The sequence below is a fragment of the Heteronotia binoei genome, chromosome 6 (genome assembly GCF_032191835.1).
Source record: "Heteronotia binoei isolate CCM8104 ecotype False Entrance Well chromosome 6, APGP_CSIRO_Hbin_v1, whole genome shotgun sequence".
Taxonomy (NCBI): Eukaryota; Metazoa; Chordata; class Lepidosauria; order Squamata; family Gekkonidae; genus Heteronotia; species Heteronotia binoei.
Genome location: NC_083228.1, coordinates 81851910 through 81868192, shown reverse-complemented (window position 1 = coordinate 81868192; position 16283 = coordinate 81851910). Strand labels below are relative to the sequence as shown.

The 16283-nt window shown below is 42.6% G+C and overlaps 1 protein-coding gene across 1 annotated transcript in view; it reads left to right on the top strand.

Moving 5' to 3' along the window:
* Positions 1–16283, top strand: part of MYO7B (myosin VIIB) — a 93086-nt gene that overhangs the window by 72430 nt on the left and 4373 nt on the right. The window contains exons 33-43 of the mRNA XM_060242684.1: positions 825–994; positions 1513–1694; positions 2752–2879; positions 5205–5362; positions 6109–6262; positions 6526–6681; positions 8055–8160; positions 8771–8884; positions 9175–9262; positions 11698–11804; positions 12776–12958. Of these exons, the coding sequence (XP_060098667.1) occupies positions 825–994; positions 1513–1694; positions 2752–2879; positions 5205–5362; positions 6109–6262; positions 6526–6681; positions 8055–8160; positions 8771–8884; positions 9175–9262; positions 11698–11804; positions 12776–12958 (1546 nt within the window). The remainder of the gene's footprint in view (positions 1–824; positions 995–1512; positions 1695–2751; positions 2880–5204; positions 5363–6108; positions 6263–6525; positions 6682–8054; positions 8161–8770; positions 8885–9174; positions 9263–11697; positions 11805–12775; positions 12959–16283) is intronic.

The following is a 16283-nucleotide window of genomic DNA, read 5'->3' as shown; positions in this document are numbered from 1 at the left end:
GGCCCAGATATAGAGTGGCTGCATCTCTGCCAAAATTCAACAAAGGATTTTTGTATGTGTGTGTGCTTTTCATTATAGGACTGATTCAGGAAACCTTGATGTCAAATTCCAATGAGGGGGAAACTATATAAATAATTAGTTGATATCCATTTAAAGAGTTAGGAAAGATGTTCCTTATTTATGGTAAAACCAGTAGTGGTAGAGGTCTGACTGAAAATCTTCTGTAGCAGGAGTGGGATGATACCTGTGGTATCCAATGCACCATTCAAGATACTGCACTGTACTTTGATCTTTGTGTGTCTACTTTATGCTTACATTACATGCAGCACAGTAGTGCAGTCCCCACATAAAGCATCCCTGGAAGCAGACTAGCCATTTCCTGTTTATAGTATTGCCCACACTTCATTCCTCTATTTTCCTGTCACCACAACTGCAAAGGGAGGAAGAGGTAAGAAGGAGGAAGTTTTAAATTTCTAGGTTTAGAGAGCACCCTCTGCACAAAAGAGTAGGTGTGGAGCTCCATCCTCTTGCAGCTTATGCTTCAGTAACACTGTTTAGCATTATACACCTCCAGACTGGGAATTACTGTTATAAGAAACATGGAGAAGCGGAAATGAAATATGATCTCCTCCTGGACAAGATAATTCTGTTTCCAGATTAAATATCATCAGATCTATATCTTCCTACCCTCTCGCTTCTAATGTATGTTAAGACACTCTGCCACATGTGTTTAGCTGAATATAGTGCAAGCTCTTGGGAGGGGGCTGTATGCAGAGATTCACATTCCTGTGTCTCTATAAGCTGTATTGTTTTGTGATCCACAGGGCAGTAAAGACATTTGGGCAAAGCTGTACTCTTACCACACTGCGTTCAGAAGAATTTGTCTTGACATCAGTCAACAGTGTTGTCATTGCAGAACTAGTGGTCATGTTTCTGGAAGGATTGAAGAAGAGATCACAATATGCTATAGCAGTGCAGGAGAGCAGGCAGCAAGGTAACTGCAGGATGGTTGTTCTTGTAGAACAATCTCCAATGTGTCAGGAAGCAAAACAAAAGGTCTGGTGTGACACTATTCCAGTAGAAGGAAGTACCATAATAAGCAGATGCTTACCATGTTAGGTATTCTGCATCAGTATGTCTGACTTTGTCAATTCTCATGCTGATAGCTGCTGGCCCGAATAGCATACATCACACAACTTTGTGATACAAAGCCAATAAAAAAACCTGTCACATCTCTGTGATACCTTCCCTTTGAAGTTCTTATTTTGAATCCTGATTGATTGCTGGGGGGGGGGGGGGGGGATAGTGGTGAGCAGGGGATGATAGGTTTGGGCTGGGTTATGTTAATTCATGTTCTTCTTTGTCAGCAGCAGAAATTATTGATGGAATGTTGGTTAATTATGACCCCTCCCGCAGCTCTTGTCAGCTGATGATATCTTGATGTCTCCCTCCTTAGATTTTTATCTTTGAAAGTAAGGTCTGACTATCATGCTTTGTCTTTTTGCACATCAGAGGACTTAACAATCCTGGCTTTTAAAAAGGGGGATTTGCTTATTCTAAACCAAGAAAGAGGACTAGACGAAAGTCAAGACTGGGTCCATGCTCAAAATGAACGAACCAACAAATCTGGGCTTGTCTCAGAAGAGTCTATCTACATCATCCCTTCTGTTACAAAACCTTCTAGTCAAATACTGGTAAGGAGCAATTGATGCAGCCTCTGACTGAAAAAGTGGTTACCATTCCTCACTCTTTTGATATTACTGATATATTGATACCCAGAAAAAATATTAAAATGCTTGGTTCAGGACATGCTGCAATATGTCCTCTTGTTCATGTGTTCATTGTGGCTAGCATTGAAAAACAAGAGTAGCTTGTGGTCATAGAACCACAGAAATTATGGAAATGTCTCAGCTGGATAAATCCTGAGTAAAAAACCCCAAAAAACCTTTTGGCCTGGTGACTAAATGCCAATAATATAGTTACCAGGCAAACTTCAAAAGGGATGGAGTTCCACAGGTGGGGTGCTATCAGCAAGGCGTTTCCATCACAAGCTTCCTATCTCGTATATGTGGGCAGGAACACCAGAAGTAATACTTGAGATGAGAACCTTAACTGGAGGGCTGCACAGTAATAGCCTGCTCCATCTCTTCTTTGACATTGTTGAGTATGCTATGCTAATGTCTAGACTAGTCTACTGCAGTGCCCTGCCGTTGAAGACAGCTCAGAATCTTCTGTTGGTCTAGAATGTGGCAACCAGATATAGTGCAGGTATTGGCATATAACATCAGGAAGTAAGAAGTAAATTGTTTCTGGTCCAATTTCCTCTGGGAGACCTTGAACCATATGTACCTTTCTGATTTAAGAGGTATAGTAATGATACTGAGAAAGGCAGTGTCACTTTCCTCAGAAGTGAGATTAGGCTCAACATCTATCTGATTTTTTTCTGTAGTGATCCTACATTTATGGCATTTCCCCATAAATGCATCCATATTGGCATACATTTGGGAAATATTGTTAGGCTAGGTACTTCGTGTAGTTTTTACTGAGCAGAATCTATAATTGTAGAATCTTATTATTGTATTGTTCATTTTAAATGTTGTAAGCCGCCCTGAGCCTGCTTCGGCGGGGGAGGGCGGGATATAAATAAAATTTTACATTACATTACATTACATATAAGTACATGAATGGCCAATTCTGACATTATGTCGCCTCCATGGCAATTAGCATGAATTATTTGCCATATATTTTCAGAGTTTACTGATGATGTCACCTGAACAACGGCGATTGGCATCATTAAACTCTCGCACTGAGGAGCCTGAGGAAGAGGAATTGAAGGTGAAACCATATACTCTTGAGGAATTCTCTTATGAGCACTTCAGGTATACATACGTGCAGAACTTTGTACTCTGTTTCTTTCAGAATTTGTCATACACAACTTTCTGAGTATAATTGAAAATGAATTAACAACTTAGCTGCAGCTTTCACTGTGTCTTCTAGGTGATGGAAATTCCACTTGAGGTGGAATGTCATCCCTATTGATATTCCCTGTCTGCAAGCAGTAGAATATAGTAGGGGTATCCAAAAGAATTAAAAAAAAAATCTGCTTCAGGGGTATTTGGGCTAAAAAAAATGGAGGAAACAGATTGGAGCTGAAGAGGAAGACAGGGTTCATAGGAGATTCCAGCCTGTTTCTGGAATCATGTTGCAGTAAAACAGGTTGCTCAGTTTGTGAATCTTGATTTCAGATTTGTGTCCATTCATCTCTCAGTATACTCAGGCCACAAGGGCACTGGGTTCAGCAACTGGGCAGTAGTTGGGAGGGTTGTGCCACTGGGCTGGTCACTGTTAGATTGGCACAGGGTCTGCTGCTTAGCACCAGTGCATTCAATGCACTGTTTCTGTGCTGTTGTCCTTGCAGAAAGCACCCCCTTAGGTTCATTATTCAGAGAGATTATTGGATTTGAACTAAGATCCTGTGTATGGCCCTTGCACTGCCGCATTAGCACTTGTCCTGCTGGGCACATAGCACTTGCAAACAAGCATCCTCAACACAGTTAACTTTCCATTGCTGAGATTCTCTAGGAGAATCTGCTGCCTGTGTTTGCAAGTTTTTCCCATGATAGGAGATAATGGGAAAGGAAGGGCAACTACTTTGGGGTCCCATAAAATGGGAACCCCTGGTCCAATCATTTTGGAACTTGAAGGTTCTGTGTGGAAGAGGCTCCTGCAGCTGCCCTGCAAAATTGGAGCATCTATCTCAAACCCCATCTCCCCCAGCTGCAATTCATTTTACCCTATTTTGTCATTGATTTCAATGGCCCATTAGGTATAATGTAGCCGAATAGCCACTAAATTTCGGTGGCTATTCATGGCTGCTGTATTCAACAGCTGAATCAGATCAGAGAGAATCTGATTCGGCTGTATATGGCTAAACTACAGTCAAATCAGCTGTTTTTTGGGGTTGTGTTTGGTTCAGCCAAACCAAATGCACAGCCCTAGAATACAGAATAGGTAAATCAGACGTATGCTGCACTCTTCTAGCTAGTTGTTTCTCTATAGTCACCCAAGCTGTAAAGCTCCTCTTTACAAAGTGGGGAGAAAGCTAATGTCCTAATGCTCTAACATGCTTAGTGTAGTCTGTTTCAACAGCTCTCTCTGCTTAAAGCCATAGGACATTATCTTAAAATTGACTTTGCAGACACTTTTTGCAGGGTATCCAAGAAGAAAATGTATGCCAACAGATACGCTAGCACAAATTGTTATGATGGTTATGCCAGTTCTTGTTTTCATCTTTTGCTAGCCTTGGTCAAGATCTGCAGTTTTATTCTATTCAGTAATCCTCTTTACCATGTGATGCACATCATCTTCAGGAAACAAAGTGGGATTGCCTGGACAACACAGGTTTTCTATACGATACAGATAATTGTTGCTTGCCAAAAGGTGGTCTTAAAATGCCTTAGTTATATGTTTTTATTCTTATCTCTTCTCAGATATTGAATATATAATAACTGCTTAATTAAAATATCTGCAAAAGTAGCACTGTTAAACATTTTGTGCTTAGTCTCTGCAGTTTTGCATATTCTGCTTACTTACCTGTGTGCTGTAATCTAGAGTACTACAGATTTGGAGGAACAAGGGCCAGATGCCCTACTCTAAAGTAGAATGGGAAGTTGCCTAGACTTCTCTCAATGTACCCACTGCCATATATGACTTAACATGTAATATACAACCTGCTTTAAACACTAAGTAGTATATAATCAGAGTCTGGCTTCCACATGGCTTAATCCTCCACTATGTCATAGTTGCTTGCTCACTGGGCAAGCTGTGAGGCAGGCTAGTAGATCAGTAAGCCTAGATTTCTTTTTGGACATGTGTTCACTAGGAGACAAGCCCCACTCTAGCACATTGCACACTACTTCAATAATAGCTATAGGATAGAATCACCTGGAATGTTAACTCACAAGATTCTTTCCTGCAGATGTTATCAGAGCAGTGTTGATTCCTGCCATTTAGCAACTCTGTAGTGTGTAAATCACGCCTAAAAATTTGGTGGGCAGTGGTACCACAGAATTCAAGGTCAAACCCAATTAGTTGGTTCCTTCTGTTGTAAGCAAATCTAGATTAGAATGGCAGAAGTGTGAGCACTCTGCTGCCAGAGATGAGCCAGTACTTTGAGACAATGCTGCTCTTCTGTATTTGTCCAGGGTTCCTGAGAAGGAATCTGTCAGCAGGGCTGTCTTATATAAGTCCCGTGGACGGAGTCCCCTGTGGGCTCACTCTCGGGAGCCTCTGAAACAGCCTTTACTGAAGAAGGTATACATTAATCCAGATCTTTGGGATTCTGCTTGCCAGACATTCATTGATATCCTTTCAGCAGTTATACTCAGGATGATTTATTTATTAAGCACTTAAAAGGAATTCTTCCTCAAGAACTGGCTTTTGTGTTACTTTTCCAGATATCTATCTGTCACAATTTTATCCCACCCTTCCTCTAAGCAGCTCAGGGCATTCTTCCCTCCATTTTATATTTATATCAAGCCTAAGACAAACTGGCCAGCCCAAGATCTCTCAGAGAGCTTCAGGGCAGAATGAGGATCTGAACCTGGTTCTCTCGTGTCCTTATCTAACATTCTAATCACTATAATACACTCTGTATGTTTCTCATAAAAAGTGAAATGGGATTATGCTGTCTTTTATAATTTGCTGAAAGTAGGACCAGTTTTGATTTTGGCAGGAGGAAGAGGGGGTGGGTGTCACCATTTGGTGTCAGGTTAATGTACCCAGTTCCTGGTAACCTGCCAGTCTATTCAGTGATGTTCAATAATTCCAGGGGAGAAACATACTGACATTTCTCTATCAATATAGTGATTGGGACAGCTTCTATAATTTCTTTATGATGAAGATCATGCTAAGAAGAAAACTGAGAGAGTGTGTAAAAGTAACAGAGAGTAGAATAAATTGGTAAGTAGTGGACATCATGTTCACAGTATTTATCAGATGGCTTAGCTGATCATTAAAAAAGGAGGGATATGCAGCCTCTAAAATTAGCTTGGAATTGATTTTAATTGTGCACCTTCTCCATGAATTTTCCCTTATCTATTTGCTCACCTATCATGAAATACATGGGAGATTACCCTTCGAAGCAAGAGAAATCTCCTGTGGAGCTCACTGACCAGATATTTGTAGTGGCTATTCAGGAGGAAGTTTTGCGTGATGAGATCTACTGTCAGATCATGAAGCAGCTCACAGAGAACAGCAACAGGTAACAAGACACAATAAACACTTTGCATTTTTAACCACTGCAACCAACTATATGTAGCTCTGCTCACTGTACCCCATTCCATTGTCTGATGAAGTATGCATGCATATGAAAGCTTAAATTCTGAATAAAACTTTGTTGGTCTTAAAGGTGCTACTAGCCTCCTACTTTGTTCTAAGTCTGAAGTGCTTCTGAGATAGGTAAATCGCCTTTTACATAAATCCTGTATATACAGTAAAGCTTTGAAATTATTTTCAAAACTACAGGTACAGCATGAACAACGGCTGGCAGTTACTCTGGCTCTGCACAGGCCTTTTCCCTCCTAGTAAATCTCTCCTGAAACATGCTCAGAAGTTCATAGAGACTCGTTTGAAGGAGAACCTGGCTTTAGATTGCAGACGTAGAATCCAGAGGGTGATGAGGTACTTTATATGTGCTTTCTAGTCCTGTTTTGATTCCCCATGCCCCTGTTTAGTAAGACTCCAGTGTCAGTAGTTCATACTCATAGGAATGGTAGTTCTAATGTATAAGGTGTATCATAATTTTTTAAAAAATTGAAAGCCTGGGAATTCCTTCCATAAGAGGAGTAAACTAAACATGAACTTTGAGCCCTGTGCTACTTGCACTAAATAGAATCTATTCCTCCGAACTTGAGGTTTATCTGCAGTTTCTGTGTAGAAAATGCCACAGGAACAAATAGTATTTTTTCTAAAATTACTTGAGAAACAAAATGATGGGAAAGTACAAGCACATGATGATAAATAAGATTTAAATATATATTTATTCCCTCCAAGCACATTATTACAGAAGCACCATTTAGAGAACTGAGCATAGTCTTTCTCTAGAGGCTCATTTGTATATCCTCTGTATGTGCTTCATGCATGAGTATGCCTGTCTAGGCATAAATAACATATTTTTAAAACTTATGTGCCTTTATCACTCTTTCCTTGTCTGTTCTGGTCATAAAACTAGTAGATCCTTCTTTAAAGCAGCTTTGTATAATTTGTATAATCCCTATTTCCAGTGCTATTCTTTTCATATACTCAACACATAAGAATAAACATATGCATTAATAAATAGAAAACAAGCTGCTGGTCATGGTTTGATTTTGAAGCTATTTCAAATCCTGTGTTTGATGAAATTTGGATTCAGGGGATCTTGGTGATGACCCATCATCACTTAGGCAGAGTGGGAGGATGATTAGCTGGAAGTCTGAGGAGCCAGTTGCCCTAGAGTTGATCGCTCCCCAAGTCTCAGGCAGCATGGGGGTTAGCTGTAGGGCCTGTGGCAGCATCTTCATTTTTGTCTATTTTTTAATTCAATAAAGAAGCTGGTACACAGTACATTCATAGTCTCAGCTCCTCAGTGTTTTAGGGCTAGATTAGACATGATGAGGACATCCAATTTTTATTCACCCTGTAAAGCAGGGTGTAAGGATAATTTTTTAATGTAAAATGGCAAGAACAAGTTAGAATTATAAAACCCTGTCCCTTCTTATCTCATTGTGCTCCATTATTTGAAACATTTTTCTTCCAGTTCAACTCCCCGAATTAGGAAGTTGGCCAGGAAAAAACTGTTTAAAGCAATGGAGCGTTACTAAGTGAATAAAAACACAAGGATGCCCCAGTTTCATCTGGTCAGGCGTTTCATATCTGTGATATCTGCATAGCATTTATTTATTAGGCAGGGTTTAGAGTAAGTTACCTGATATTCAGATTTAAAAGGCTATGCATCCCCAAGTGAGCTTATGCTATGCCTACTTCTGAGATGTCTGTGTGGATGAACTTTTTCCCAGGAGTGGTTCTCGGAAGTGGGCCCCCCACAGTGTGGAAGTGGAGGCAATCCAGAAGAACATCACAAAGATGTTGCACAAGGTTTACTTTCCAAATGATACAGAGCAGGTGAGAATTGCTCTCTTATCTGCACTTGTGTGTTAAATTTATTGTAAGAGGCTGCTTTTCATATTATGTGAACATAAGACATGCCTTGTTGGATTAAACCAAAATCCATGTAGACTAGGGCCGTTTTCGCACTCACGTTTTACTGGCGCCACGACCCTCCTCACGCCGGCGAATCTGCATGGATTTCGCACCAGAAGCGCCGGCGCACCCAGAAGCGCCGGCTACTTCCGTCGCTAAGCCAGCGCAAACGGAAATCGCAAAGATGCAGGAAAACGTTTGCGCTGGCTTAGCGACGCCAGTAAAACGTGAGTGCGACGCCAGTAAAACGTGAGTGCGAAAACACCCTAGCTTTCTCTGTACCAGTAGCCAAACGGATAGTCCCTGAGTGGATTGCACAAACAGTATGATATTGATAGACATCTCTTATTACTTCTTCCCAGCAACTGGCAATCAGCTTTCTTCTGATATGGAATTACAACTTTTGCTTCACTACTGTCTGCTGTTGCTCATTGCCAAGGAGGCAGGTGATCAGCTCTTAGCAGCCCTTCATCAAACCAATGAAAGTCTGTTTTCCTTCCTTCTCACTTTGGTTTCCACTGTTGTGTTCCAGGTATTTGAACTAGGGACACACACAAAAGTAAGGACACTGTGTCAGACAATTGCCTCCAAGCTGGAACTGAATTCCTGGGAAGGATTCAGCCTCTTTGTCAAGATAGCAGACAAGGTAATTGGCTTAGAGTGCAACAGTATGAGACAGACTTGGTTTCTAGCTTCCCTTGGCTTCATCCCTACTCTGATCATAAACCACATTTCAGCTAACTAACTAAGGGCATATGTTGCCATTTGCTGCTTTTGCTTAATTTCTGTTCAGCGTTATTTATGTTCTAAACCATGAATCACGCTGCCGACATGTCAAGTTAGATCTTTATGCTTGGACATTCCTGCAGTTGGATACATGGGGTGAGACCCAACTCTATGTGTTCTAACTTGGCCTCCCATTCCTGTGTCTTCTAGGTGATCAGTCAGAATGAAGCTGATTACTTTTTTGACTCCTTGAGACAAGTGACAGACTGGATGAGGAAGAACAAGCCTGGCAAAGAGGGTATGGCTAGAAGTGGGTGGATCTGGAACTTAACCTGGGGCTTGTGAGGAAAGCTGTGACTGCTTGTGACTTTAGGATTAAACACCTTTTTCTGGGTGTGTTGTTTTTAAACGTTCTCTTTTCTGATATCTTCTGGTTTGAGGGCCTGCTGCCAAGGTGCTGTTTCTGCACCTAGGATACTTGACAGGAGACTGAGATCCTTCTTAATATTTTACTGCTGATTTGCTCCTCTAAAGTGGTTGTGCGATTTCTATGGAAGCAATCCACATTGATATGTGGAATGTGATCCTCCCCTGCTCTTTTAAATATGGCATCCTTTCATTCCTTTTGTCTCTCCTATCCTCCAAGGAGCTCTTCCATCTTCCATCCTCCATTTTACCTTCACAACAACCCTGTGAGGTAGGTTAGGCTGAGAAAGAATTACGGGCCCAAGGTCACCCACCACTATACCACACAGGTTCTATTTACTAAGGTGAACATTTAAACAAAGTGAACATTTTGGTTTACTTTTGGTAGCAACCTTGCAGATGTTTGCCAATTGTCATAAAATTTCTACATAATTTTTCTTTATTTTGTGAAACTCGGTTTTGAAGCCACATAATCTTGGTGTATTGGATTTAGAAAAATCTTCCTTTACTTGTAAATGTCAGGTTCTAAATTTGGATTTCATACCACTTGATGGGGCTAGAGGTGTCATTTTTCAAAACTCGCAATCATTTATGAGAACAATTTGCAATGCCTGAAGCTTAAATTTTGTTCTGACCAGCCCTAAGCCCCATTTGGAGTTAGTGAAATCTATGCTGGCAGAACAGACTTGCTGGACACTGACCTAACATAGAGGCAGACTACATTCAACAAACATTTCTGTGCCTTGTCACTACAGGGTAAAGGGTTCTCTTTTGGGTGGAAAAAGGAACATTAAATAACAATAAATGATAGGATGAATGCAGGCAAGCTCTTCCTCTGTTTTTCATTGGATATAACTGCTGTGTTCCTCTACATACCTTCGAAATGAGAAATTACAGGGGTTGCAAAGGACTATATAAGAGACATTTGCATTTGATTGAAAAATAAATATGAAAGCCCTAAACATAACCATTCTTGGAGTGCTGGGGAGGAAGCATGATAGGGAAGGATAAGTAACATTATTCATCACAGTAGCGTTAAGTCCAGGCTACTGTAATGTGCTGTATCAAATCAACTTGGAAATTGCAGTTGATGCAGAATGCTGCAGTTTGACTATTACTGGAGCCAGATGAAGCATGCATATTACTCCAGTTCTGCAGACACTCCATTGACTGTCCATCAGTTACTGGGTTCAATTTAAACTACTGGCTGTCACAAACAAAGCCTTCCATGGCCTTGTCCCCTATGCTGTGCTTCACTCATATGAGCAGGACCTTCTCCAGATGGCAAAATCAACAACTGCCCATACACATGCCTTCTCCTTTGTGTCCCACCTTATGGAATGGCCTGCCTGAGGAGGTCAGGAAGCTTATAGAGTCTCCTGGCTTTCCACAAACTATGCAAAACTGAAATTCAAGAGGGCTTTTCTGCACAGGTAATAGGATTGCACTTTACAAAATGGCTCACAATGTTATTTGGATAAATGATTGGGAGCTGTGATCTTTATTACCATGTATACTGTGTAGCTTGCAGTAAGTAGGGTCCTACTATGTAATTTTATATCATTTAACATGTAGTGTTAATTCTTATGCTTAGCTTCTGTTGTTTTTAGGTTTCTGTTTGGCTCCGGAGTCCTACAGTCCTAATCCTATTGCATGCTTTAGTGCAGGGGTGTCAAACATGCAGCCCAGGGGCCGAATCAGGCCCCCGGAGGGCTCCTATCAGGCTCCCAAATGACTGGCTGTCATCTGCTTCCTTCGCCCTCTCTCTTGCTTCCTTCTGCATTACTGCTTGCTTTGCAAGACTCTCTCAATTGCAGAGCTATTGAGCAACCCTATCTTCCTTCTATTGGCTGAGCCTTCTCTCCCTCCTTGGGGGGGGGGAGGAAGGAAGGAGCAAGTGAGCGAGCTAGTGCTTCCTTTGCCCAGTTCCCTGGATCCCATGGGATAAATACAAAGAAAGCACTTTTAAGACCAATAAGTGCTAAAGTTTTAAGCATCTTTTAAGCTTTTTTAAAATTAATTATGTTTGTCTGTGTCCTTTATAAAGTTTATATCTCTGCTACCTGATCTTAAATAGGTACACACAAGGCCTGGCCTGACATGGCCTGGCCTGACAAGGTCTCATTTATGTCAGATTCGTCCCTCATAACAAAATGAGTTTGATACCCCTGGTTTAGTGAATGTCACATCCTTCTAGTTGTATTGACTCACTTTGTGTAATCAATTTTGAGTCCCATTGACTCAGTAAATAAATAAATGAAAAGGCTATAGTCCTCTCCTGAAATCTCTATAACTGTGTTTTTTCAGTGGTTCCTGTGACTGTGAATTACCAGGTATATTTCATGAGAAAATTATGGCTAAATGTGACTCCTGGGAAAGACCTGAAGGCTGACTGCATCTTTCATTATCACCAGGTAACTGGGGTGATGGCAGTAGCATGCCACCGAGGGTGATGATGAGGCATTTTGCTTGGTATAAGAACTGCTTATCCAGGGCAACTACTGGGAACTAGGAGGACATCTATGGGATATATGTGTGACTAAGTCCAGGAGCTCTAAAATTTGGCAGTAAAAATGTTGCTGGGCAAGGCTTACCATAAGGGCAGTGCCTAGAACTAAAGGAATTTACTTCAGGGCTGATTCTGTAACTGAATTATAGGCAACATTTATTCCTACTGGAAGTATGGTAGGCTAAGGAGGCAGTCAAATATCTGCCTGCCTCAAGATTCTTTTGGCACAGAAATCTGTCCTATCTCCAATTTGGCACATTGTGTTAAACTGGAAGTTGAAAAGAAACCTTCTAAAATAGGGTTCAACAAGAAGTTGAACAACTCCATTCTAGTTGAGAGGGAATTGTGTGAACATGGTTCCTTCCAAACCAGGGTGGTTTTCCATGGTGGTCATGCTGCTAATGCGATGGTGTATGAAATCACATTTTCACCAGAGATTTTTGCCTTGCCTTTCTGTAACAAGTAATAACATCCAGGGCAGTAAGCCAGATTGGGTTGAAGATTCACAGGTATGTCGACTAAGTGTTTTATGATACTCCAAGAACTAAGTGTTTATGATACTCCCCTTTATTATTGAGAATGGAAGATCCTCCAACCTGATCTGTCTGTGACTGCAGGTATATCTACCACCAAGCCAATAAAATAGATTCTCAAGATCCCCTGTGGTCTCTTAGACCTTTGCTTTAAAACTAAGGCACTTCAATACTGTTCTCATCAAATCATAAGCAATGGCTTGATTTTATAGGGACAAATATATTGAGCTTGTGATAATGTCATGAAACCAATGCAAACTTTCCTTGACATACATACATGCCTCAGCAAAACTGCAGGGGGTTCATTGCCTCAAAATGTAGAATGTTTATTTGTATTTTTCAGGAACTGCCCAAGTATCTAAGAGGCTATCATAAGTGCTCAAAAGAGGATGCAATCCAGCTAGGTGGTCTGATATTCAAAATTCACTTTAAGAATTCTCAAATGCAGGCGATAATCCCCAAAATGTTGAAGGAACTAGTGCCTGAGAACATGATCCGAACAACATCTCCAGAGGAATGGAAAAGGGTAAGAGTCCATTGATTAGTCCAGAATTCTATCCTGGAGATTCAAGGAATATATCATGGTGTATGTTGTCTGTCTGCTATAGCTGGTGTGAAGAAATAAATTTTTTCTTTGGAGATTTGAGATGAGCAAGACCTTCAGTCAAGAGTTTTAAAAGTTTTCTCTCTTTCTCTGGGCAGAGAACAGACAGGAAAGGGTGGAAGCCAGCTCCACTGCTTTCTAGACTTAACTCAGCCCACCTTCATACAAATGCTAATAGGGCTAGACAATAGGATGGTCACGTTCTCCCACCCCACATCAGGGAACATAGTTTCGGAGGTATTTTTTTTTTTAAATTTAAAATGCACGGAATTTAACATTGCTAACATTAACAAAGTTATTTCTAATACAACAGTTGGTTGCTTTCTTAGACATTTCAACAATACTTTAATTCTCTAAATGTAGTTTACATCAGTTGCTTAAAAGTGTATCATAGATTTGTAGTAAGGATTCTCTGGTATAATGTCATCTTCAGCCATATAACTTAATAGAACCATATTGCAATTATTTTAGATTCATATTGATCTATTGGGGTATTTGAAGCCTTATATGATAGCTTGCTCATTATAAAATACTCCCAGAGTTTTGATTGCCACTGAGCTAATGTATGAGGGTATTTATTGACCCATTTTGAGAAAATAATTAGATCTGCAGATATTAAGTACTAGAAGGACTTCAGGAGGAAACATCTGGAGACTTCAGGAAAAGCTTCTTTGACCCAGCCTGACTTGGTCAGTGAGTGGGGAAAGAGAAAGGATGGAACCCCTTGGAGCAAGGAGAGAAGGTCTCTTGGTCAAAGCAGACAGAACTCTTAACTGATGTCTGGATGAGGTGGCCATTGCCATGTGCTGGCATGAAGGAGGCTTGAAAGTAATGGTAATCCTGTAAACTTCTGGTAACTTTCTAGGCTAAAGAGCTCGACTTATATTTAACATCAGATACAGTATGTATAGAGGGAGGGACAGAGGAATTGCATTGTCATGAGCAAGGTTGGAACAAGTACAATTGAATTCCAAAGGGAGTTCTGGCCATCACATTGAAAGGGACTGCACACCTTTTCAATGCCTTCCCTCCATTAGAAATAATGAAGGATATGGGCACCTTCTTTGGGAGGGTGTTTTGAGGAAAGGCATCAGATGCTGTGCTGCAAATTTAGTGCCTCTACCTCAAAGGTAGCTCCCTGTTGGTGGAATCAGCTCCCAGAGGAGGTGAGGCCCCTGCAGAACCTTGAACAGTTCCGCAGGGCCTGTAAAACAACCCTCTTCCGGTTGGCATATAATTAATTGTGATCGGAGTGCCTGAATATTAAATCTCGAACATCAGATTATTGAATACTGGAAAAATTGAAAGACTGACTTAAGGAAACGTAGCATAGTGCATATCAATGTGAGTTTTATGTATTTTTAGGTTTTTATGTATTTTATTGTATAATTATTAATGTATTTAAATTGATCTTCGTTAGCTTTTTTCTGTTGTAAGCTGCCCTGAGCCCGCCTCGGTGGGGAGGGCGGGATATAAATCGAATAAAATAAATAAATAAATAAATAAATAAATAAAGAACATCCCCCCCCCCAGAGCCCCAGATACCCGCGGATCAATTCCTCATTATTCCCTATGGGAATCGTTCTCCATAGGAAATAATAGAGTGCCCAGTAGACATTTCCCTCCCCCCCCCCACTTTCTAAAGCAGGGGGAGGGCCTCCAAACCGGGGAATCCCCTGCCCCCTCCCCCCCTCTCTTTCACACACACACTTACTGGGTCTGGTTCCTCCACAACTTTACTTGCTCTGAAAACGAAAGCAAAACAAACGGAGGGTCTGTGCTCTGACAAAACTGCTGCTAACCCTTCCCCATGAAGTGCTTCCTGTTTTCTGCTTCCTGCTCAACTTTAAAGGCACACATTTTAAAAATGGACCTGTTTGCAGGTTTCTAAACCTGCCGGAGTTCTAGAAGTACATGGTGACTGTGGGGGCGGGGCTTCCCCCACTGGCCAGCTGGCTGGGGGTGGGGAGACGCCTGTTAAACCGGGGGATCCCTAGGGTTGCCAAGTCTAACCCCAGAAATATCTGGGGACTTTGGGGGTGGAGCCAGGAGACTTTGGGGGTGGAGCCAGGAGACACTGGGGTGGAGCTAGGGGGAGGGGGAAAATGGTGCGGGGGAGCGTGGCGAGCCGCCCCGCAGCTGCCGCATCTTCTCCACTCGCCGTGGCTGCTCCTCTGAGATGGGCTCAGCCTGAGCCCATCTCGGAGGAGCAGCCACGGCGAGCAGAGAAGAGGCGGCAGCGGCGGGGCGGCCTCGCCCGCTCCGCCTCTGGGATGGAAGCAGAGGTGGGGGTGGAGGCGGGCCAGGAGCGTGGCGAGCCACAAGTCCAGGTCCTAGAAGGGCCCGGATTCGCTGCTGCCGCCTCTTGGCTGCTCCTCCGAGATGAGCTCAGCCTGGGCCCATCTCGGAGGAGCAACTGCGGTGGGCGGGGAGGAGGCGGCAGCGGCGCGGCGGCCTCGCCAGCTCCAGGATCGGGCGGCTCGGCGCCGTTTCCCCCTTCTCCACCCGCTTCCATTGTTTGGGGGAGCGGGGGAAGAGGGTGGAAATCCTGGGGTCCCCCGCCAGGGCGGGAGGGTTGGGAAGCCTAGGGATCCCCCACTGGGACCTGGGGATTGGGAAGCCTACGCTGAATTTACTGCAGGAGGAAAGCGCTCCTCTGATCCTGCCTTCAAGGCAGGGTCGTAGGAGTGCTCTGCGTGGGTAAGGGGGTGCCTGGTGGCACCCCCAGGCGGGGTAGCACCCCAGGTCACCACCTACCCCGCCTACTCCCACACGCCGGCCCTGACCCTAGTGGTGCATAAGGCAGCAAGCTGTCCCTGATGACTAGCGGGAGGCACAGAGGCAAGGCCTTGGAACATGGAAGGGAAACTGGGAGTCCTGACTCTCCCAGTAGGTAATTCCTACAAAGGTCAGGTGGTAGCAGCAGTTAAACTGAGAAGGAGAAAAGCCCCTCCAGGTGTTGAGAAAATCCAAGAGGGCAGGATGAAACAGGGCCAGCAGGCCAGAGTAGGACTGTTCTGTCACTGTTGTACTCTTAACATTCCCTCCTTTATCATATTTTTAATTGTCAAGCGTACCCCAATCTGTGGGTACTTAAATATGTGGATATGGGCCACACTAACTGAAAACAGATGTTTCTTTGAACTTGGGGGACCCCCCCCCCGGGTGTGCAGAAAAATCTGAAAACTTTTTTAAAAATCAATGGAGAGTTTAAACACCCCCCCCCCAAAAAAAAAAAGAGTGCAAG